General features: G+C 50.5%; 1 protein-coding gene across 6 annotated transcripts in view; it reads left to right on the top strand.

The window, feature by feature from the left end:
• Window positions 1-24,487, top strand: part of NRP2 (neuropilin 2) — an 84,389-nt gene that overhangs the window by 36,469 nt on the left and 23,433 nt on the right. For all 6 annotated transcript variants that reach the window (XM_082763255.1, XM_082763256.1, XM_082763257.1 and 3 more), the window contains exons 8-12: window positions 6,977-7,121; window positions 7,417-7,766; window positions 8,855-8,999; window positions 12,730-12,846; window positions 15,408-15,560. In XM_082763255.1, the coding sequence (XP_082619381.1) occupies window positions 6,977-7,121; window positions 7,417-7,766; window positions 8,855-8,999; window positions 12,730-12,846; window positions 15,408-15,560 (910 nt within the window). The remainder of the gene's footprint in view (window positions 1-6,976; window positions 7,122-7,416; window positions 7,767-8,854; window positions 9,000-12,729; window positions 12,847-15,407; window positions 15,561-24,487) is intronic.

The following is a 24,487-nucleotide window of genomic DNA, read 5'->3' as shown; positions in this document are numbered from 1 at the left end:
TGAGGCCCCTAGCAAGGCTTCATACCTGCAATATTTGGAGCATTTCAGCTCTTCGCGTGCCAGGGAGGTGGTGTTAGTGCTATTTTAGAGGTAGGGAAATGGGGACGCAGGACAGCAGAGCATCCCCTAGGAGAGTCCTCCCCTGGCTCAGGCTGGCTGCGTTGGCGCTTGCTGCCGGATAAATTGCATCCATGGGGTCATGACACACCAGCTCCCCCGGGACAAGCCCTAGGGCTGTGACTCGTGGCAGAGCTCCTGCCATGCTGTACGGCGGGGCTGTGCTCTCGTGTGGAGGCTCCATGGTCTCCCCGAGGCCGCTGGCTGCAGCAGGCCCTCCTGTGAGCCAGGGCCGCTCTCCTCACCCCGGGCAGACCACAGACACCAGTGAGTGTGAGGTCTCACTGGGGCCGTTGCTGCCAGCCGAGGCAGACAGAGGCTGGCAGTGCTCCAGCTAGCAAGATGAGCTAAACAGTTCAGCCAGGCTGGCGTTCCCAATAGCCACGTGCAAGAAATTCGCCTTTTGGTGTCTAACCGAGGTGGGAATCTGTCCTACAGAGTGATTCTGGTCACTTGTGCCAGGAGACTGCCCATCCTCACGATCCCAGGCCCTTGGTCCTCAGCTGGGGCGGAGCAGGATGGCACACGGCTGCTTTCAGCACCACCAGAGCAGCGTGCATCAGTCGGCAGAGAGCAGGGCCCTACAGCCTGGCTGGTGCCGACCCAGAGCAGTCCCACAGCCACCATGCCTGGGTTTGGCCCTTGAGCCCTACCAGCTCTTTCCTGCCCTGCTTTCTCTCTTCACAGAAAAAAAAAAAAAAAAAAAAAAAGGAAGAAAAATCAAACCTCTCTTTTTTTGCTCCTTTATTCCAGTCTCGCCTCTTTCCCACATTCTGGCCTCAATTTAGCAGGCACCTCCCCAGGCTGGAACACAAATAATTGCTTTTTGGTGCTGTGCCTACCCCTCTAGTCAGGGACTGCTCTCCCTCCCCGCTGAACGACCAGCCTCAGGCAGCCCAGGCGCTGCTCCTGGGGCCAGGGGAAAGCCCCTCATTCAGGGGCCTGGCCAGGGGGGCTCCGGCCCCATTAATCTCAGCCCTCCCTGTGCGAGGGAAGCTCCTGGCGCCTGCATTGAGCTCGCAGGTACCGCCCTGCGTCAGTGCAGTGCTCTGCACACTGCGGGCTGCAATGGTGGAGTGAGCCATGCCAAGGAGATTTGTCAAGTCTGCCGCAGCTTGATTTGGTGCCACAAGGAGCAGGGAGGGAAGAGGAGGGATGGGGTAGGCAGACAGGGACTCCAGTCCTCTCTACATGCATACACACACACACACACACATATAGATAAGTGTGTGTATATATATATATGTGCAGATGCACACACACATGCGGGGTGTATCAAACACTGCTCTCAATTCCTGCTGCCTGTGTGGGCCAAAAGCAAAGCTTTGCTGTGCTGCGGGCAGGTCAGCTCACATTTACATCTTCATCAAAGCAAGAGAAAAGCGGTGAGTGCAGGAGGGGTGGGCAGAGGACAACACGGAGGATGGGGAGCTCTGAGCTCCCCTCCTCCTTCCCCCGCTTCCCCTCCCGGCGGTGTCTGGGAGGAGCGGGGCCAGGCTGTTTCCCTGTGAAACATGAGGGCTCACCTTTGGATCCGCAGCTGCTGGCACTCAGGGCGAGGGAAACGGGAAAGGCAGGATGGAGCGGCGGAAAACAAGATTAATATGCACTCACGGCAGACGGGGCTGGCGGGGCTGTTTCCTTGCCGAGCGCTGCCGCGCTCTGGGCTGGGGAGGCAGCGGAGCTGCAGCCGGCAGGAGAGGCACGCCGAGCTCACAGCGAGCTCACGCCGAGCTCACACCTTCCCCGGCCCCCCGCACCGCTGCCGGGCTTCTCCACTACCCCAGCAGCTCACTCCCTGCAAAGCCCAGGCAGCGCTGCTGTCCCAGTCTGGGGGTGGTGCCCAGTCCTTGTCGGGATGTGGGACCAAAGGTGCGGGGCTGTCTTCCCCTGTGTCCCCCTGGGACCAGGCCCCATGCAAATGTTCCCAAGCTTGCAGGGCCCAGGGTCATTGTCCCTGTGTGCTGGCAGCAGTGTCAGCTTGGGTCCTGCTGTGTCACCTGGGGCTCGATGGCCCCCAGAGGTTATCTTCCAGGCACTGACCCTGCAGCTTGTGCTGAGATCTTATCTGGCTCTTGAACCCTAGGAAGGAAAAGAGCACCTGGCAGGATTTGGCCTTTTGTTTCTGGCCATTTTCTTCGGGCAGATTCTGCGGTGAGGACTTTATTGGAAAACAAAGTGCTCATCCGTTCTGATCCACTTCCTTCTTTGCAGGGTCTCGGGTTCCTGCTCCCGTGTGGTCCGAGCTGCTCCACATTTGTAATTGCAGAGTTCATATTGCAGGGATCGTGCAGTGGGAGGGTTGGGAGGAGCGCTCTCCCTGCCTCTGTTTCTGGTGTGAAATGGGAAGAATGCACCTGAAACATTTGCCTTGAGAATCTGAGTCAATGGAGGAGAAGTGGCAGAAAGATCCAGCTGATGCACATTTTCGATTTCTGATTCATTTCGGTACCTTTGTGCTTTTTATCAGCTAACCTTCGTGGGCAGTATTTCAGGTGGATGCAAGGAGGCAGGTTGAGTTGCTGCAAAGAGCTGCAGCAGTATCTCAGCTGTGCATGGAGCTGGGGACATCAAAGGTGTTCAGTGCTGGCAGAGGATGTTGAGGATGACTCTTTGGAGACCTTCATGCCTTCCCTTAGGAGCAGTCCTCTGTCTTTTTAGTTCTTAATGAGGTCTCCTGTGTTTATTCACATGGGGAGAGTGAGAAAAGCTTTCACTCCTGTGGCTTGTTTATCTGGAAAACTCAGGAAAAGCTCCCGTGATTGGCCAGAAGGCCACGAGTGCTTCTGCACAGAGACATCACGGTGCAGTTTGCCCAGAAGCATCCCCTGGTCCCAGCCTGCTTCTGTTGCTTTCGCGGGCAGGACAAAGACATCAGGCTTTGGGAAAGGCAGCCCTGTGCGTTCACCCTTGGTGCAGTACCAGGGGAGAATTACAGCCTTGGCTTTTCCAGCACGGCTGCAGCTTTGTATTTCTGAGCCTGATATCTCCTCTGCAGGCTAGTAGAGCGCTGCTCATCATGTCCCTGGTGGCTCCCGGATCTGAGTGGAGTCTCTCAGAGGCACCGTGCTGGCAAGCCCACCCCCGCACACTGTGCCTTGCCCTGGCCGCTGTGCTTCACTGCCTATTGCCAAGTATCATTTTTCTTTTACCTCCTTGTTCCTGGATTTAATAAATCCCGGACTATCCACCCTCCACTTGAGCCAGAATCCTCCCACCATCAAACATGCCCCATTTTGTGCCTTCCCTATCTGAAGAAAAATAATCTTCCCTACTTTTCTCCTTCATGCTTCTCTGTCTAAATCCTGAAGCCCTAATCCTGTTAGCATGCTCTGTTCCAGGGCTCTGTCTCCACGGGAGTAACATAATCCTGCCATAAATCTAGTGGGTCCAGAGAGACACATACATACGGATGAAGGCAGAGCTGCTGCCATCCTTGGCCTTCTCCTCTGCCTCCCCAAGCCGCTTTCTTTCTTTAGCTCCACAAGAAATTGCGCAGTGGCCAAGCAGCCCTACAAATGCAGCAGGAGAGAGGCTGCCTGCTGTCCCCTCCCCGATGCACTGCCTCTTCAACTTCATGGCCCTTTTTTCCTCCTGCCCTGCTCCGCAGCTGGCACAGCTCTGTGCCCACCGGCACTGACGCAGCTTCAGCAGTGCCCCCGTCACCTCGGGGCAGTTGCAAAGTATCCGAAACACGACTTGGGAGCGCTGGGTGGGGGTGTGCGTGCACGGATAACCTGCCCAACCCTCCCCTTGCCTGGGCGTCTTCTCCTGCCACTTGCTTTCTGCAGCAAATTAATTAAGCTGCATTGATTATCAATTTAATTGTACATGTCGACCTGCCGACTGGACGAGAAGGGAAGTAACCGTAAAATATGTGGGGACGGGATTGGCGGCTTTTTGATGTGGCGGTGAAAATGAGTTCCCTTGGCTGCTTCTTGGAAGGTGCTTTTAATTTGTTAATGGTTCTCCCATCCGTCTTCTGGCTCCGTCACCCGTCAGCGAGTGCGTGTGCACGCGCGTGCGCGCTCTCTGTTGAGTGTGTGTGTACATATATCCCTAGATTGCAGCCAGGTTTTTTTTTCTGCTGGTGTAAATTAGTGTGACTTCTTCAACTCCGACGGTGGTATGTTGATTTACACCACCCGAAGACTTGGCTCAAAATATGTGCTGAGTGGGAAGGAAAGCAGATAGGATGGGAAGAATAGCAATGTTCTATTTTGGTAAGGGGGAAGAAATCTTTGCTTTCTTGGCGCTCCCGATTTCACACATTTTCCTGCTAGTTCTTCCCATGCCGTGAGTGCTAATTTGAGGCAGGATGAAGAGCCTGTTCGAGTCAACGGGGCTCTCCGCACTGCTCTTGGGCTCTGGGAGCAGCGTTTGCGATGTGGTCAGCCACGGGCTGAGGACCAGGCTCTGGGCAGCAGCGTGCGGAGCTCATGGTGCCTTCTGCCTGGGGAAACAGGTTTAAAGGCCAGGTGTGCAGCAGGGCCCTGCTTTTCTAACAGTGCTGAGCACCTGCCCTCTGGAGAGTGGGCTCCTTTCTGTTGTGCTGAACTGGTTGGAAGCAGTGCCTTGCTGTGACCAGCTGGGGCTTTCCAGAAACAAGGTATGTCGGGGCAGATGCTGCCAAGGCAGCTGATACCGGAGCTGGGAGTCAGGTGGCACTTCTGCCCTCGGAAATTGGGAGTCTGCGGCCGTAAGGCCCCGGCTGGGATTTGTGTCGCTTGTGGGACGCGAGCCAGTCAGAGGAAATTACTGGGCCCCAAATCCAAAGCAGAACTGAGGTTGCTCTTCTTGGAAGCAGGTGGTTGGGACTGAGGTCACACAAGAGATGCTTTCAGCAACGCATGTGGTAGTGATAAAATTTTTGGGCTCAGTCCTGCTTCTGCTTTCTGTCAAGCTTGACATTGCAGAAGTCAGCAACAAATTACATTGGTGTAAATTTGGATTCTGGCCCCTGATGCTCGTATGTGCGAATTGAGCTAAAAAAGAACAAAGCTGCAAATATGCGAAACCAAAAAGAGCAGCAAACCTCATCAGTGACTGTTAAACATGCCGGTCCATATGCAACCTTTGGCTCGTGGAGCCTTCAGACTGCTGCCTGCGGGAAGCAGGGGGAGGTTGCCAGGAGCAGGCTCCCTCCAGGCTGCGGCACCCGGGGGTCTGCCAGGGCCACCGCCAGGAGCTGCTCCGGGGACAGGGGCACCTTTGGGCTGACCCGAGGTGCCCCTCTCCGTGCTAAAATTGTGGCACAGGCTCAGACAAACATTTCCTGTCCTCCGGTGTTAGGTTCAGAGGTAAGGTGTTGTGTGTCAGCTTGTGTGTCGACGCAGAGCCGGAGGCTGGGCTGTGGTGTGGAAATGTGTCCTTTCAGCCTGGGCGTGTGTGTGTGTGTGTGTGTGTGTTCCCACACGTGTACGAGGCGCACACACACACGCCTAGGGAGCATTTCACAGTAACCACTTCTCTTCCAGCCCTCCTGCTGGAAGAAAGGGTATTTGGTGTCTACTGAGCAAGGCAAGGGATGGGAAGTGGGGTCAAACAGGATAAAATAGGATATTAAAAACACATAAACCATGCTGTGTTGCTAAACAGTAGCAGCATGATGCATATTCTCCAGATTAGCATTTCTGCTCAAGTTCACATCGGCTCCAAATCCTAATTACCGGCCAGATTTGCAAGCGAAGCCCTCTGCGGGTGGCTCCCCGGCCCTGACAGCAACGCAGCCGTCCCGGGGCAGGACCGTGCTGTGCAGGGGCAGCCCCGTGAGGCCTGTGGGGCTGTGAGCACCACGTCCTGCTCTGCAGGCACCCCAGTGTGCTGCATCCTCGCAGGAGAGCAGCAACACATGCTGCCTGCAGACCTGGAGCAGTGGGAGACCTATAAAATGCTTCTTAACTCCTCCTCGAGGCGAGAGGCCCACGTGCAGCCTCACCCCTTGTTCTGTCCCGACTCACAGGGATCTGCGGCTGGATTGTTTGACTCCTGCCTCTGACAGGAGATCCGTGCCAGAGACTGCACTCCCTTGCTTCGCTCTGTGATAAACTTAGCGGAAGCTCCTGTGCTTAGCACGGCATCTGCAGGGTAGGAGACTGCAGAAGAGCCCAGCCAACATCTCAGCACGTCTGGTGCTCCTGGCTGAGATCAGAGGATGCTCCAGCCCTGTCCTGAAAGCCTGAGTGCTTTGAGGGAAAGAGAGGAAGGCGTGCAGCTTCAGTCTGGGAGCGTTAGTGCTCTATGCTGCGGGCAGAAAAAGGGTTGGAAATTGCCCTCAGATTGGGTGTCGCCTCTTCTCCCCTTTTTGTTCCCCCTCATGGCACCACAGCCTGAAACAGAAGCGCAGCTACCCAGTTCTTGTCCGGCCTATTAGAATAATGGGAGGGAGGGGTGGATCTAACATCCATCTGGTGGTTATTGATTATGGCCATCTGGTAAGACAGCAGCCTTTTCATATCATGTCAGATCATAAACTCTCCCGAAAAGCTGTCTCTGTGTGACGGGCTGCTTGTGCACTGGCGAGCAGGAGAGGGGCTGGGATGTAGCTCAGCGCCTGGGGCAGAGGCAGCACCCTGCCTGCTCCTGCACCGCTCGCACACATTGCTCCCCGTGGAGCTCGGTGCAATATTTTGGTATGGGCGAGCCCCTCAGCCCATGTGCAGTCCTGCCAGCAGCTCAGCTCCTGCTGCCTGCCCTGGGGCTTGCCGTGGCCAGGGGCTGGCCCTGCCCAGAAAGCCTCTCCCCATTTTTCCCTGCTGAGGTTGTTTCAGCTGCTGAGCTGGTTATTTGCTTTGACTGCTGAACTGGTTATATCTTTCCTCCAGGACATAATTGTATTCCTGTCCCCTCTCCCTTGCAGACATTTCAGGCCAACGAGGATGCCACGGAGGTGGTTCTCAACAAGATCCACAGCCCAGTGCTCACGCGTTTTGTGCGCATCCGTCCCCAGACCTGGCACAACGGCATTGCCCTGAGGCTGGAGCTGTATGGGTGCCGCATCACTGGTGAGGATCCCATTTTCCCCTCAGCCATCCCCTCCATCCTTCCAGCAGCCTGTCCCGGGGTGCTCCCGACCCTCAGAGAGGCTGTCACGGCTGCTTGGGGCAGCAGCAGTGTCACTGCAAGTAGCACAGAGGCACCCGGCCCTCTGGTTGTGCTCTGGGGAACCAGGACCCAACCCCTGGAGGCAAGGGTAAAGTGCCTGGTGCTGGTTTAGCACCCTGAGTTTAAACCTGCAGGGAAAACCTCGAGTATTCCCCTCCTCTGCCCTAGCTGCTCATGCCCTCTCCTTCCTTGTAGATTCACCCTGCTCCAACCTGCTGGGGATGCTCTCTGGCCTCATCCCTGACTCGCAGATCTCGGCCTCCTCCATCAGAGGCTACGACTGGTCCCCCAGCATGGCCCGCCTGGTGAGCAGCCGCTCGGGCTGGTTTCCACGTGTCCCCCAAGCCCAGCCAGGGGAGGAGTGGCTGCAGGTGGACCTGGGTGTCCCAAAGAACGTCAAGGGCGTCATTATCCAGGGGGCTCGCGGCGGGGACAGCGTGACCACCACCGAGTCCCGCTCCTTCGTGAAGAAGTTTAAGGTAGCCTACAGCATGAACGGAAAGGACTGGGACTTCATCCAGGACCCCAAAACAATGCAAGCCAAGGTAGGCACTGCTTGGAGCAGCTGAAAAATGAGATATGTTTCTGACTATCTTCAGCCTGATGGTGACTTGGGAAATCAGCTTCTACTCCCTGCACAGTGATCAAGTGACCAGGTTGCATCCCCTGGTCCTGCTCCTAAGCTGCACTAGAGCGTGTAGGTTCCACCTTGCACCAGGGTTGGCAATTCTCTTTCACTTTTTGCTGCAGACCAGGCATGGGGTGTGGACATTACCTTCTGCTCTTGCCAGCCCCTGCAGGTTGGAGCCCACAAGATGGTGTGACAAAGTTTGTTTGCCACAAACTAACGGCATATTTTAAGGGGAAAGGTGTTACTGTCTTTTCTTGTATCTCTGGAACAGGAGGATGAATCACAATTTCTCTTTGGGAAATTTGCTATATATGAAGTCCCTTTTACCACACCAATGTGACCCTGAAATTTCCTATATTTCTCCCAGATTATGGGCAACTCCAACAATATGTCTGCTTAGTACTGTGGGGGTGGCAGAGGGCTTGAGGAATAAATGATTTCTCTGCTACTGCCTGCTTTGTTTTTATGCAAACTCATCTGCTTCTGAAAATTTGGGTATGTTTTAATTTTTCCTGATCCTAAAAATGAGTCTTAGAAGGCCTGATGCTATCTATAGCCCTGTGTTTATTCCCCACAGACTTCAGTTCATGCACGCAAGCTGAAAAGTGGCTGTACTTAGACTGCGAGGAAAACTGAGTGTTTGCACTAGCCTAGAACATGCAGTAGCTTCTTTATTTGCCAAAGGACAAATCTGATTTTATTTATACATGAAGTTAGTGGATGTTCCACAAGCTTTCCCAATGTGGCTTGGATCAGAATCTGACCCCTGGATATAAAGCAGAGGCCAAGAGAGATTGTGCAAGCTTCTTAGAAACAGCCTCTCTGGTCCCCTTGAACCAAGGAGGAACAGCCCACTTGCTGCTCAGCTGGACGCAATGGCCTGGAGTCAGACAGCTAAACTATTTCAGACTGCGTCTGCATCCTGCTAGAGCCAGACTATCAAGGCTGGTGGAAAGCAAGTGGGATGTGTGCATCATGTGCTTTTTTTCTCTCTCTCTGCAGCTTTTCGAAGGCAACATCCACTACGATATCCCTGAAGTCCGGAGGTTTGACCCCGTTCCTGCCCAGTATGTCCGAGTGCACCCAGAGAGGTGGTCCCCAGCAGGAATAGGAATGCGCCTGGAGGTGCTGGGATGCGACTGGACAGGTAGGACACCTGCTCCTCTGCCCACCAGCTCCATCGGGGCAGCATCAGGGGCTACAGCAGCAAGGCATGAGAGTAACGTTATTTCTCTCCCTGCTGTCTCACCTTCAGGCCATGCTGTGGCAGGGTGACTCCAGCCATGACCGCAGGACTTGCAGAGTGGCTTGAGCCCATTTTTTTTCCTCCATCTTAAAAACAACTCAGGTCTGGGGCTGGTCTTGACTCCAGACATAGTGCAATGTTTGGATCCAAAGAGCCATGTGTGAGATTTGCCCTCACCTCCCTTCTACCCCTTTCAGGTCTTTTATCTGGGTGTTGTATAGGCTTTCCCACACTCAGTGTTAGATAATGTTTGGGCTTTCCAACCCAAATGAATAAGACAAAGAAGTAGGAAGATGAGCAGAGAGACAGAAGGGGTTCAGTGACTACTACAGGTATCTCAAGCTGCCACAACAAGGCTTTGTCATGAAAACAACTGCCCCTCTAATGGAATCCCACGTGGAAATCCTATTGCAAGACAGGGTGGGGATTTAACTCTACAACATGCCTAAGAAGAAGGATATTTGCTCACTTTTGCCCACCTGTTTTTCACAAGTGAAACGTCTTGCAGATGCCATTATTTTTAAAGCAGAGGTGAAAACTGTCTAACACTCACTGGAATAAATAGATGCTGTGCTTCTGACCCTTCTGAGGCTCAGTGATGATTGATTGCTCCATAGTTTCATCCCCAAAAGCCAAAAATGCACCCAACAGTTCATTGTGTCTGATGCTTTTCAGTGCCAGGGGCTAGTGGTCCTTTCTTTTTCTTTTTCTAAGTGTTTTAATAATCTGCTTAAATCTAAATCTGGTGTCCAGATGTCAGTGATAAAGAGGTATGATTTCCATTTTATAAACACATCTGTAGAAGGCATTTTCTTATAAGAATTCCTGTTCTCAGAAGCTTAAAATATACAGAGCTTTTTTTTCCAACCTGTTGTGTAGTCTTTACTACCCTTTCCTCCTGTGAGGTTCTGTGAGATGCATTGCAAACATTAACAGCAAATCACAGAACACACGTACACACAATTAATAATGATAATTTGTCACCTTTGAAATCAATGGCAAATTTCCCCCTGGACTGGGAAACCATTATAGGTAATCTAAACTTTAAATCAAGATAAAATCTTGTTTTAAACCTTACAGTATCATCTTTGGGAAGGCAAGCACCGTGGTTTCCACGCAAGCAACAGGAGCTGAGCTTCTGCACAGAAGTGCTCAGGCAGTCCCCTCACTGCTGCTTCCTGCAGCTCCCAGGCATCTCCCTGGCCCATTGCTGACCAGCACATCAGAGCACTGCAGCCCTGCTGCAAAGGGAGGCAATTGCACAAGACCTCCGACTATGTCCATGTCAGCCCCTCAGGAGCACTCCCCTGGATTAAAAAAAAAAAAAAAAAAAAAAAGGAATTTGGCTTCAATTTTTTGTCTTATTTTTAGTCCAAATTTTCTTTTATGGCTGTGTCCACGTTCAGTTTCAATATCAGCAGCAACAGACGATGTTTTTTCCAGGCAGGGTGCTTTATGGTCATTTCCCAGTGTGACTCTCTAATCATTTGCACGTTGTAATGTTTAAAACTCAACTGCCAAGCCATAAATATTCTTAGCTTTATTGATCTACAGGCATTCAGCTTTGTAATCAGAGCAGGGCTTGTAATCTTGTGGATTCACCATGTTATAAAGAACATTTAGATCCCTGATGAAACCTGGGGAGCAGAGATAGCCATGGTTTTATCTGCATGCTAAATGCAGGCTGGCTGCATGCGGCAGCTCCTGACACAGCCAAGATGTACAGCCTTCCTTCGCTGGGAGGACCCAGGCATGTTGCACAACTGGCTGTGAAGACTCAGGCAATTGTACTTGCTTGGAAACAAGATTAAGAGATGGATTAAAACAAGCTGATTTAAAATATTTTCAAGTGAGGGACAAAGCCGATGTATACCCTGCCCAGCTGTTTTCGTTTCCTATCAGCAACAAGCATCTTAATTACTGAGTCAACCAGGTAACTTGGCAGCAACAGGGCTCACAAACTAGTTGGCTAGTAGCTCAAACATTGTGAAGCAATTGGCTTCTTTCAAAGACCTGCCAAATTTTTTCCTCTGAAGAGTGGAGATTGATGAATGTTCACTTGCAGCTGGCTTTCTCTCCTTTGAAGTTCCAAACATCTGGTTTCAATTGTTCAGTGACTTTGCATTTTGATCATCCATTACCACCAGTTGCATTGACGCTTGCTGGGCCAGGGAGAGAGAAAGCAAGCAAGAGAGACCTCTGTTTTTCACTTTCCATTTCACACATCACGTTGTCCTCCCTGCTATTTTCATTATCTCGTGTAACCATCTTGTTGCAGCTCTGCCATGGTAACTGATTTTTCAAGATATATTTCTGCTGCTTGTCCAGGGCAATACAACACTGCTGATTTACATCCTCTCAGCATCTGTGTCCCGTATGGGACTTGGCTTTCAAGGTCCTTCCACATTGTCACATTTCAGCTATAAATCTCAATATACAAGAGCAACAACCTAAAAAATGTACCGGCTTTAAATAACATGCAGCTTTTGATATGTTGCCTTCACCTGCTTCTTCCCTACCCCCTTCTTTTTTATGACATTTTTCTGTGCCTGGCTGCTTGCAATTTGCTTCTTGGTTGTGTTTGGAGTTTTATGGGGCTGTAACAAATTTGAACTTACAAATTAAAAGACTTTGAGGTTGTTTGGCATTTTACTCTGAACAAAAGACAGCCATTGGAAAAAAAAAAAAAAAAAAAAGTGGAAAAAAAATGAGTTTATGTGCAACATGTTTAATAACAGGAAAATAAAAGGGGAGAAAGGAGCCTATGGAAAATATTCAGCGTATTTAGCCATTTCCTCCTGCTTCTGGCTTTATTAAATGATATCCTGAAGGGTGCCGACAAAGAAACACAATCACACATAACTGAGCAAAGCCGACTCTTTTTCAAAGTGGAAAGAATAAAGCCTGCTGTACTCCAGTTAACACACCCGTAAAAGGAAAGACTGCTGGAACCTAATGTCGTTTACTGTTGATCTTAATATCCTTCTCTTTCTTGCTTAAATTTCCCCTGACACCTACTTTGAGGTTGTTTCACACGGGCCATGTTGGAGAGAGGGAAATTGGACAGAGATGCTTTAAAAGCGTAGTCAGAAGCCCAGAGTGTGAAACCAGATGCTTTCTGCAGTGAGCCAGAGCGCGCTAGGGGATTCTCTGGGTCCATTTGTGGTTACGTCATTTGTGGGTTTGAGTGACTTGTTTTATAAATTGGCACAATTGGTGGGAATGTTGTGTGTGTTTTTTTCATGTGTCATATGCCTTTATGAAAGGAAAAGATGTTCCGCCTGTGATCTCTGTTATCCAATAATGACAGCCAAAAGGATTGCCAACACCCATGTAGATTAAAAAATGTAGAAAAAAAAGTAGCATGTATGTCTAGAGGAGAGCCTTGTCCAATGGGGACTCTAAATCAAAGGAACTGCCATATGGAAACAGCTAGTTCACACCAAGTTCAAACCATGCTAGAAATTGTAGCATGTGGAAATTTCATGGTACTCTTGTCCTATCTCTTCCTGACATTATAAGAACATGAGAAAAAAAATTGCTTTATTTCCTCCTGTCTGTTTTTGTTTGTTTGTTTGTTTGTTTTGTTTAGTGTCTATTCCAAACAGCATCTCTGCTCCATTTTTTGCAGACGTGAAGCCCACTGCAGAGACACTTGTGCCCACTTTGAAGAGTGAAGAGACCACCACCCCGTACCCAACTGATGAGGAGGCAACTGAGTGTGGTGATAGCTGTGGAGAAGAGGAGGGTATGTATCAGAGCAGTACATCTTTATATCAATAAATGATGGGTTAAGAGCTAAGCAAACACTGTTATCTTCCCATTTGCTCCTATACATGGGGCTGATTCCTGGAAAGCTTTGAGTAATGTTATTAGCAATAGGTTGAGATCAAAAAAAAACAAAAAAAAAAACCAGCCAAAATCTGATAAGTTATATCAAGGAAGGATGCAAGAGCAAGAGAGATAGGAGCTAATTCAGTCCCTAGGGTATGAGATTTGAAGAGCTGCTCTCCCAGCTTCCTTACGTGACCTGAAGTAGCTCACTTAGGGCCCTTTTTAAAGCCACGTCTATACTAGATCCCTTTGGTTGCAAGTCATAAATTCAGAAAGTGATTCAGGGGAGAGGTTCAGACTGCCTATTATGCAGGGCTCCTTTTACGGAGGTCACAACTGTGGGAGTAAATCACACCACACAGAGAAGGCAGGTGTCCTGAAGACAACCTGTCCTATGAGGATCACCTTGCCTAATGCCAGCTGCTTAAAAATTAGGAGGACAGCCTGAGCTCCTTGTGCAGGCAGCAAAGAGAGAGAAGTACAAACTGCGAGCAGGAGTTTGCCCCTCCCAGTCTTAGATGGCTGTCAGATAGTTCGGTATCTGTGGCACTTGCCTGCCTCTTCTGACTGTAGAAGAGGCTGAATGTTAGTTTAGACCATACGCTATGCTTCAAAAGAGCTGATGCAGCAGGGACACTAATCCTCTGTGCCTCGGATACCTTCCTGTAAAAACAGACATCATATTCTTCTGCTCCTTGCAAGGGTAGTGTGACCATCTAAGCTGGGAAATGTCCAGATTAAGAGGAGAGGGCATGGGAGAGCTGTGCAGGGTTAGATGTAGAGTGCCGTGCACAGGAGATGCACACCCCTGGACACAACAGCAGCATGTGCCCCAGCAACGGGACTTGGACAGTTACACAAGGACTCCAAGGAAAAATCTCATGCGGAAATGTCCTTTGAGATAGCTTCTAGGACATCTGTCACTGCAGCTTCCGGTCCCAGAGAAAAAAAATAATAATAATGGGTTTTAAAATGTATAAATGAAAAAAGAAGAATAATTAATTGGCCTTTTCATACCTCCTAGAGGGATTCTGCTGTAGTTCAGTTCTGGAAATGCAAGTTGCAGAAGTAGCTCAGAGGGCCTGCTTCTCATTTCTTTGCCTCGATGATGAGCCTGTGCAACCCTGCTACCAGTGAGGCACTTGGGAAGCTGCCGAGAGGAAATCTAGGCCAGTAATAGTCTATGCAGCAACACAGTTCCTGAACGCGATCCAGTGCAAGAGTGAGCAGAGTATGCTGTGGAGCATGGAACCAGCCTCCATGTCAGCTTCCCTCAGATTTAGCAACAATTTTCTTTCTCATACTCCATAAACAATGAGCGTGTTTCTCTGGACAATCAGATTTATGACAGCCAAACAGAAACAATGCTGCTCTCCAGGGTATGAGATTACATTGAAATAAAAGGATCCATGATCTGCATTGTTTTATTTCAAACTGGGAGCATGTCAAGAAAGCCCTGTGCCCCTCGCAGCAAAGTTCCCTAATGCCTATTGCTCGAGTCACTCACCTCCTTCTGGCTATCGCTCGCTTTGCGAGCACTGTGATTTAAAACTTCCTCTTTACCCAGGAAAAACCCTGTCTATAATTGGTCTCTGACGTGCGTGTCCGCTGAGTGCTTGGGATGATCTCAGACCATCTCTCCAGCCTCCGTGCCTTATGGCTGCTTCCCCTGCTGAAGGAGCCAGCAGCTGCCTCGCTGCTACATGCAGCCCCTGGCATGTGCCCTCCTGCCCACGAACTTGTCTCTGCAGGAAGGCTCTCCAGAGCTTTTAAAGCTCTTGACACAGAGGGATTAGCTCTGCTCCTGTTTCACAGATAAAAAGTTAAATGACGCGCCCAAAGACCATGTGGTGAGTCCATAGCAGAGCTAGAAATAGAGGCTGTCTCCTTTCACTCAGAATCCAAAAGCCTGAGCTCATAGTGGCCCCACATTTCCCCTGGTAGCATTTCCACGACAAGGTAGGAAGCAGTGAGTGACAGCTCACCACGTTGACAGACAGCTCCCGTCTGGTGCAAGTGGCTAGATCTGTCACTCAGGAGCTGGGTTTTTGGAGCACTTGAGATTCTCCTTTTGGAGCCAGAGCGGGAACTGATGAGTACAGGGGCACTCAGGAAGTACTCTTCCCTGACATTTAAGAAGGCATTTAATATTTGACCACTCTAGGGGATGAAGAGAAGGTGCTGATTAGAGTCTGGAAGCATTTGGTACTTGCTGTTATATTTGCTTAGTTTGGTGGATTAGCCGCGGGATGTGGTGTGAGCATTTTGATGATGCAGAACTTAAGGCTGATCCCTGGAGCTGACGAAATGTGAGATAGGTTAAAAGCATCAGTGTGAGTGAGATTTCATGCTTTCTTCAGTATTTATGGCTTGCTAGCTATTTTAGTTTGGGGCTGTTTTTTAAATAGCAACCCTTTGTGGGTAGGTCATTTTTTTTTAATTCAAGTTTATTTCGCTTCTATTTCTCTTTGTAAGATTTCCATCTCCCTGCAAACTTCAATTGCAACTTTGATCTCCCTGAAGACCTATGTGGTTGGTCACACGACTTGGCAACGGGGTACACATGGTCTTTTCAGCCTACGAGCACCTGGATTGGCAACTCTGAACCAAGTCCCGAGACCGTGCCTGGTAAGATGATTAATACCATACCAACGTAGGGAAGAGGGAGCTGATGGGCCTTTCTCCATGTGAACAGTATGGCTGATTATTGCACAGCTATTAAGAGTTGTGAAGGCTGTGCAGAGCTGAATGTTTTCTTTTGTGGAAGCTTTCAGATGCTTTGTTTTATGGGTTCATGACTTATTTATAGGACTGTGACTGCTGGCACTGCGCTGTACTAACTATCCTCTTGAGATAGTCTTGAAGCAGACACTGGGCTTTGAATCCCCTGTGACTGTGTAGGCTAGTCCGTGCTTTGTTCCATGTCCTGATCCAAATGTTCTCCATAGGACCCAAAGTTTTTTTGTTTTTTTTTTTCCCCAGAATGCATTTCTTCTTTTGTTAGAGGTGCATTTCTTCCTCCCATATGTTGCTCAGATTGCATATAGACTTCAGCTATTCTGCTCTCGGGGCTTGCATAGGCTCCCCTAAGTGAAGGATGATGTAAGCCCTAAGAATGCAGAAATATGCCAGCTTCTTGCTGTTTGACTTTTGCTCTTTTTCTCTTCTGTGCTTTGAAAGCAGAAGATTTGCATGTGTGTGGCAGAACCTAATTTATGGAGGACCTCACTGAGATGTGCTGGCATGGAAAGGGGCCTGCCTCTGGCAGTGTGGTTGATAGATCAAGCTCTTCAGCTTCTCATCTCGGAGCTCGCTCTGGGACTAGTGCTCTTTCCTTACCCTCCTTGACTTGGTGGCATGGGTGGCATGAAGGACAGTTGCTGGTTTCCGTATGTTAGTAGCCTGTGTCACTGTACCATCTCTTCTCTGCACTTGTGTTCAGTGCCTTGGCAGCCCGAGGCTCTCCCCAGGAGAGCTGGCTGATCCTACCTGCCTCGGCTCAGCCCTGCGCCCGGTGACTCTGGCGTCAGCCCTCCGCGTGCCCTGGGAGCGGTGTGTGCCACGGGCTCCCCCCTGCTCTCCCCGCCCACCCCAGGAAGGTTGGGTCTCGAGATGCAAACATTCAGGCGAACCTGTTAGCCACCTGGCAGAGGCACTGGCCAGATTGGCAGTGCCGCCAGCCAGTTGGAAAGCCGTGCAGCCAACACCTGGTAGGCAGTGCTAAAGAGGAAAATATGTATTCCAGAAACATATGGGAAGAGGAGAATCTGCTACATCTCCACACACAAATCACCCCCACACAAATGCACACATCATTTTTCTCTTCGGCTCCTGAGGTGCCCAGCATTTTTCTAAGAGACACAGTCATGCCCTAAGTGCAGCCTATACGGACATCTGACAAATTCTTTGGCGTGACATAGGGTCACAGTGTCTGCTGTGGAGAAAAACATTTTCATATTTCAAGTGTTTATCTCTTCAGCATTTGAGTGCTTTAGAAGATTAATATCTGGAGATCAGTGGAGCCTCAGGCAACAGGAGAGAACACTTACAGCCAGCCCCAGACTTAATAACCCTCCCCATCTCATTCGCTGTAATAATGTTTAATTAATATAAGCCTCCTGCAAGTAGGATAAAAATTACTTATTTTTATAACTCAGACTCAATTTTTCATTTCATTTCCTCTCCCCCGAGTCTCCCTACAATTAGTTGGCCATAGTTTCTTAGAAGACTGTGTGTGTATGTGCATGCACAGCCTGGGAGAGCCTGATGCTTCCTCAGACATCTCAGCACACGGTTCTGTTTTTCACCCTTCTTCTACCCTTTCTTCTCTTTCTTAGTTAGGAATCGCCAGGCCTCATTGCTGCAGCCAGGAGGACTTTGTCCTGCTGAGTTCAGTGATCTGGCTGGGGGCCGTGTCCTGCAGCAGGAAGCTCTGATGGGCGCGTGCCCGGGAAGTCACGGTCCATACAGGCAGAGGAAGGGGAGGAGGTGGCAGCTCCAGGGAGCTGAGGTGATTTGTCTGTGGCCACTGAGAAGACAGCACCAGAGCAGGAACAAAAGAGTTTCCGAGCCCCCAGTGGGTCACCTCAGCTGGTGGGGAGGTATCCAGCTGCTCACGGCAACCCAGAGCAAGGCTCTGAAGCAGCAGAGGCATCCCTCGCTGTGGTCACATCCTGAGCAGCTGTGGCTGTGACACCAGCCGCAGGCTGAGGGGTGGGTGTTGGCACTGCCAGAGACACCGGCTGGGTGGGTGAGGGATGCAGCCCTGCTTCTGCCCTGCCCACACAACGCAGGGCCGCAGAGGGGCTTGGGTCCTGCTCAGAGAAGTTAAGGGGACGAGACACGAAGGGAAACAACTATTTGCTTTTTTCTTCCCTGCACAGCTTTTAAAAAAAACCTTCGAGAAACATGAAAAAAAGGCAGCTCTAGCCCCTCGGCAGGGACAGAATCGAAGCATTGTTTGGTTCACACTCCCTCATTCTTCTCCTGGCTTTCCCTCACGCTCCCTCCAGCACTTTGTTTCTACTTACAAAATTCATCCGCAGACTCCAGGGAGCAAGGAATGAAAAGCCCTTGTTTGGGGTGGTCTTTTCTTGTGAATTCCCCACCCCAGGGTGAGCAGTTGGGTGAAGGAGAGCAGCTGTGCTTGGTTTAGAGGCAGGGCAGAAGCTAACAGGAACTCAGAGCCGCTGGAGCCCAATTTGCTTTCATTTAAAGGTGCTGGCCCTGGCTGGAGCCCGCGGCTGCTCCACGGTAGCAAGGAAATGTGCTGTGCCTTTAAGAGCCATGTGGGATGTGTTTCTGTTTCTTCTGAAAACGGCAAAACAAAAATTAAAATTAAATGGAAAAAATAATAATGAAAGGAGGAGCCCTGGCTCAGTCTGCATGAGAGAGAGGGGGAAGGAAATGACCATGTTGAAATATCCTCTGTGAGGCGCTTGATTAGAAAAATCTGCTGAGAGACAGGCCTGAATTCCTCAGATATCTCCTGATTTCATTTTATGTGCTGCATGCAATTCCTCCTTGTCTTTGGCGCAGAGAACTTCTTCTCGAGACTGACAAGACACCCACTGCTCTCGTTCCACTATTTTTATTTCCAAGATACTCTTTCAGGCAGCTCTGCATTTCTTTTTTTAGCCCTGTGTTCCTTGGGCTCTTCGCACCGTGGATTAGCTCCACGTCTTCTCGTGCAGGCTCCCGTTACATGTCTGGGGACCCTGTTGGTGAACGTGGACCCAAAGTGCCCAACTCAGCAGAAACCTAGCGTGGTTCCAGCTGTAACCCTGCCCTTTGCAAGCCTGAAAAATACTCTTGCTCCCTTTCCTATGCCCCCGTGAGAGATTGCCAGGATTTTTCCCTCTGCGGATTTTCAGATGCTTCCCATCTGTAAAAGGATTCCCGAGAGCTGCACCTAGCAAGCCTCAGGGAGCAACAAGTTCAGGTTTCAATGAAGGTTCCTGTCTCCTGCTGCACGCAATGGCAATATGCCATTGGTGTCACGACAGAGGTCTTAAGGACCTGAAAATAAATCTGGGTTGGTAAGTTCAGCACCTTAACTCTTCACGGTCTTTGAATTTCACCACAAGGCTTGGTCCTGAAGGCTGTTCAGATTGTCAGTCACATCCCTAGCTGGCAGGTGCAGTTGCATTTCTCTCGGTGCTATGCTAATAAGCTACTACTGAAAAGCTGGATTAGGTGTGTTTTGCTCCTTTTTTCCCCACTCTTGCAGTCATTTTGCAAATACCTCGTGATCCTAGAAAAGCACCATGGCATCTGCACCTCTAGCACGCGCTGCTTCACATCTGACCAGAGCCCTGTGAACCCCGTGTTTTTCAGGCCCTGGAGGCTGTGTGTGAGAGCAGAAGAAACAATTTTAACCTTGTAGCTCTCCCGACATGTAGGTCCCGGGATGGGCTGCAAAAACCCACTGAGAGCGTCTGTTGTGGGCCGTGGCCTTGTTGCCTTTGAGGGCGAGGAATGCTGCTCATTCGAGTTGCAGGCACTGCAAGGAAAGGTTTATTTGTTTCAAAGCGTTTCCAGCAGAGGAATGTTTGCAGAGCTCTGAAGTTTTGTAAGAGCTTATTTTATAAGGAAAACAAATGCTGAGCTGTTTTTAAGCTGACGGTGACCCTTTACCGTTCCTGTGTTTTTCCCATGGGATCTTTCAGAGGGGAGGTTTTATATTTTTCCTGCAATTTATGAGAACTTCTGCCTGAAGGCCTTGATCCTGCTCTGCCCAAACCAGCAGAAAGGTTCTTGTGGTGTTAACGGATTGGGACTGGACTGGACTGGGTCTGCACTTACTGTCATGGGGTCTACTCTCAGGGCTTGTGCCCTGGGGACACATTTTGAACTCTTGGGTTAATCTTGTCCCCTTTGAAGCAGGAGGGAGTTTTACAGCATGGGGTGGTGTGAAGGTCAAGCACTTCTGTGCCGTGAGCGAGCAGCTGCATGCTGTGGGAAGGAGACCACATACCTGTTCCTGTTTCTCCCTGCTCGCCTCATGTGGGGTGCAGACTGCATATCAGCAAAGCTATTCAAGGCTCTTCTTCCCCTGGTTTGCAGATTGAGGACAGCAAACCCTAAAAAGTCATTTTTGCCTTGGCTTTCCCTGTGGCGTGATGGAGCTGGGATGCCCTGGCCTCAAGTCATGGGAGGTTTGATGAGCAGTGGCCGGGCTCTGCCAGTCCCCTGGGCTCAGGCTAGGGCCAAGCTGAGGCCAGGCTTTGGCACTCTCATGCCCATTCATGAGAAAAGGGGCATGGCCGCCGTCTGTCCCTGCACTGAAGAAACCATTCCTCTTGAGCTTACCCATTTATTCTTCGCTCACCTTTCTGAGTCCTTAGTCACTTTTTGGACCCAAAAGCCCATGACACATGCTGGCTATGAAACCAAGCTGGAATACTCCGTGAAAAGCAAGAAGCAGTCTCTCAAACCTTAGCGTGTACATCTCTCTGGAGCTTCGCAGCCATGCCTTAGCAGCCCGTGAGTCACAGAGCCTGACTCGGAAAAGCATGCGTGAGCGAGCAAGCAGAAAAGCAGGCGAGCAAGCTGTGCTGCACGGCGTACGCGGTGGAAGCGCTCGCTCAGTGGGTTAATGCCTTTAATTGTGCATGCACAAAAGCCGGGCGCAGGTGGGTCCGCGCGCACCCTTTCATGTAGCAGCACACACGGTGCCTGCCGGGCTGGAGGTGGACGCCGCGTGGCGGTGAGCGGCTCACTTAGCATAAATGTCAGGCTCTAATTGGCATTTGGTTCGTCAGGGACACTGTGCCCTCCCTGCACTCTCCGAGGGAGGTCGTAGGACTCGCAATTGTGCCGCGCTGTAGAGGACACGAGGCTTAATTAAGAGAGAGGATGTAATGGCCTATCCATTAGAAAGGCTCCGACGTGTAGGTTGAGGGCTTGGTTCTGGGCAGGTGTGGGGTTTTATGCCTTTCCCTGAACTGATTTAGAGACTGAAATGGCAAGGACTTGGCAGGCTAATTAACACATAATCAAAATTGAGGGGATTTTCCTGCAGACGCACTGATCTAGTTAATATAAATATTAGTTTTACGGAGGATTGATTTCCCTCCGTAAATGAAAGTCTGTCATTGAGGAGAGGCCTGTCACTGCAATTACAGTGGCAGCCTTTTGAGGTGAATTTGCATGATTTGCCAAAAAAAATAAAAATATAATAAGTACCCAATTTCAATCTGCATATTCATGTGGCTGTCATTCCCTGCTACCAGAGCACCCTGCAGCCACAGGGGGGATCTGAGCTCTTCTGTTCCCCCAGGATGGGTGAGGGCTTCTGCGGCCTCCAGCTCCCAGGGACAGCAGGATCAGGCCCCACTGGGATGTCCCCCTGGTCCAAGGTGGCATTTGTGGCTGTGCAGGGAGCGGGCAGGGCCTGGAGCAAAGATGTAACACAGGGATTTGGCAGACAGGAGGTGGCTGCCGGTGGGCTGCGATGCTGTTACTAAAACACACCCTAAAACAAGCTCTGCAATAAAGAAGAGTGCGGTGACCTTTGGAGGGATGTAAGTGAAGGCAATTCAGCGTGGGGCATCCATAGGAGCAGCAGCTGTAAGTCAGCAATATCCAGTGAGGGGGAAATGCTAGGGGAACCTGCAGCCTGGGTAATTGCTTGTGTACATCCTGCCCAACACGTTTTGCTGGAAAACCTCCAGATGTGCTGCCGAGACCGGTGAGGGAGAGCGTGTTTCTCGGGAGAGGGGCTGAGATGTGCAGGACCCAAGCACGCAGGCAGGCTGACCTTGGGGAGGGAGCAGCTGCCGTGCTCGTGGCTGCAGCCTGACCTGAAGTGCAAGGCTTCATCCCCCGCTGCCCCTAATGGCCTCTCAGATGGCTTGCTAGCAGGAGGGGACGGGCACGCCAAGAGGAAACCGCGTTGGCCAGATGGTTTATTTGCAGGGCCCGGCTGGTGATTTATCTGGGACGCTCTGCCATGCACGTACAAGTGCCTCCACCATCGGCTGGCTGGGGATGGTTGCACGTTCACGCTCCTCTGCCTCCTCTACGTCCAGATGAACCCATAAATCTTCCATGAGATTTTCGCAGTAGCCTCAGTTGCAGAAGCAGCAGTAGGTTAAAATGCCTGAGCAGGTTTGCCCTGCCTTCCTCCCAGCCGCATTGTGAGCTGCCAGTGCCACCTGGGTGGGGGCTGCGACGGCCGCGTGAGCTGGAGCACAGGCTGCGCAGCAAAGTTCTGGGAAAGAGATGAAAATGCATTTCTGATCCTGGAAGAATTGATCAGCTAATCATTGCAAGACTCCCTTCAAGCGTTTTAGCAGGGGAAATCAGCCTTTCAGGTGCTTTCTGTGCCAAAGCCTTCCATTTACTGTATCAAACAGCAACTGCTGGAACCTCCAGGCTCCCACGTGCGGTTCCAACAATCAGCTCCACAGAGCCCTGGTTCAGTCAGTCTCAGCAAATTCGTGGGGCTCTTCAGAGGGTCCAACCAGCCATTAGAGCGATCCAGCCATTTCATCTTCAAATGACACAGAAAGTCGTGTCTGCTTCTGCCCAGTTGTCTCCTCCAGAGGCTGTTATCAGGAGCAGGAGAGTGTGGTAACAAACGCAAGTTCAGTTTCGTCCCTGGCAGGAGAGATGTGACTGAGGGACAGGCAGGCTCTCGTGCTAAAGCTCTTCTGCCGGCCGGGGTGGTGTGAGGCCAGGCTGAGGCAGTGACACAGGTACCGATCACGAGGGGTTTCCAGCTGCACAGTTAACACAGTCCCCTGTGACCAGCTTTGGGTGCATCCAAGGATGGCTCACGTCCCCCTGCACAATCAGGCTGCCTAGATCCTGGCACCACAAAAGTCAGTCGTGAACACGGAGGATCTGGATTTGATCATTGTTGAGCCTGGCTGGTGCTTTTAGTAAGGACTTGCCTGTGAGACCCTTTCAGCTGTGAGATAATTGTGTAATCGTAGTTTGATTTGCTCTTCCACCTTGCTTGTTGCTGCTTTTTTCTTGTTGTTGTTGCTTTTTTCTTTGAAGAGGCTTGTAGTGAATTACAGAAAGAGGATTTTAATTCAGGAGACCTTGATGACTTATTATGCCTTATCGCTGCTCAGGCATGGAGTACAGCTCGTTCTTTTTTTTTTTCTTCCTCCACTTGTTTATCTCCCACATCTCCTCCTGCACCACCAGCACTCTGAGGTAAATCACAAGAACACTCCTCCATTAGAGAACGGCATGGTACTTTCTCAAGTGATTCACTCGAGCAGGAGTGGGCAAACATGCTTTCATCTTTTTTTCTGCTAATGTTTGTTGGCATAAAGTGCCAAGTGACCCAAGTGCATTTTGCAGGTGCTGAAAAATATTGCTGGAAAATGTTTCTCTGTCTTTATGTGGCCGGTCAGAGACAGATTTGTCCTTCATGCAGCAAAATCCCTGAAAGTTCATATGGAGTGGATACGCTTTTGCGGTACTTTGGTCATACATCCCAGGAGCAGAGTGATGGCAAGGCTTTCTGCTCTCTTGCCCTACATTTATTTCAGAAAGCTGTGTGGCTCACGGTGCTTGTTCCAGCCCATCTCTCTGGCAGTGACAAGCGTGCAGCAGGCCGGTGGCTGTGCAGCCACCGACACAGGTCACTCAGGCTGGGATGTCACCCAACTGCTGTGGCGCCAGCGAGGTCAGCTCCAGTTTTCTGGATGGGTTCTGCCTGCCAGTGTTCAGGAGCTGGGCTCTAAGTTCAAGTCTCTCTCTGTTTCAAGGTTTCAAGGTATTTTGGGTGCACTTTCAAGCACTCTCAGCGTCTCAGTTAGACACTGCTCTTCAGCCATTGCCGTGGGCGCTGAAGCAGCGGAGGGAGCAGGGCAAGCAAGAGGCAGGCTGCTGCTCAGAGCTTTGCCCATCAAATGCAGTGGGATAAGGTGTGGGGGAAGGAAGCGACAGACCCTCAGGCATGGCCTGCGGCAGGGGTAACCCTCCACATGCTGGCATTGAGCACCGGTTGCACGAGTAAGCGTGTTCGTCTCTCTGTTGAATGAATGCGAAGTGCAGCAACATCTGTCGTTGGCTTGTCTGCCTGACCTCGTGCTGCAGACGCTGCAGTCAGAGCAACCCAAGGGACCATGCCACACCGTTGATCATGATGGGGAGAGGTCAGGGAAGGATCAGATCAGCTACATGGTTGGCTTTCAGTCTGTGCCGAGAGGCTTCAGGAGTCCAAGCTTCAAATGGGAAACTCCTGAGGGGGCTTCTCATCAGAGAGGATTGGAAATCACTGATTCCGGACCAAACCAGCCATGCCCGGGTATTTTTATCCGTGGTCCTTTGCTGCTATCTGTATTCAGATCAAGCATCTCCTGAGATATCAAATGTACCAAATCTCCTCCCCGAGGACTGACAAAAAGCATGGCACAATTTTAAAAATGACATTAAAGAAAGTGAATCCCCTGCAGTCTCTCAGCCGCCTTCAAGTCTGCAGCTACCCAGATGTCACCTGTGCTTACTTCACTCACTGGGACTCTGGGCTATGCTTAAGGGCCTGTTTTGTTGCATTATGGAAAAAACAAGAGCCAGGCTTTCATTTTCTC

Source organism: Aythya marila, assembly GCF_965140915.1.
Source record: "Aythya marila genome assembly, chromosome: 6".
Taxonomy (NCBI): domain Eukaryota; kingdom Metazoa; phylum Chordata; class Aves; order Anseriformes; family Anatidae; genus Aythya; species Aythya marila.
The sequence above is the reverse complement of the archived record's forward strand: the minus strand, read 5'-3'. Positions and strand labels throughout refer to the sequence as shown.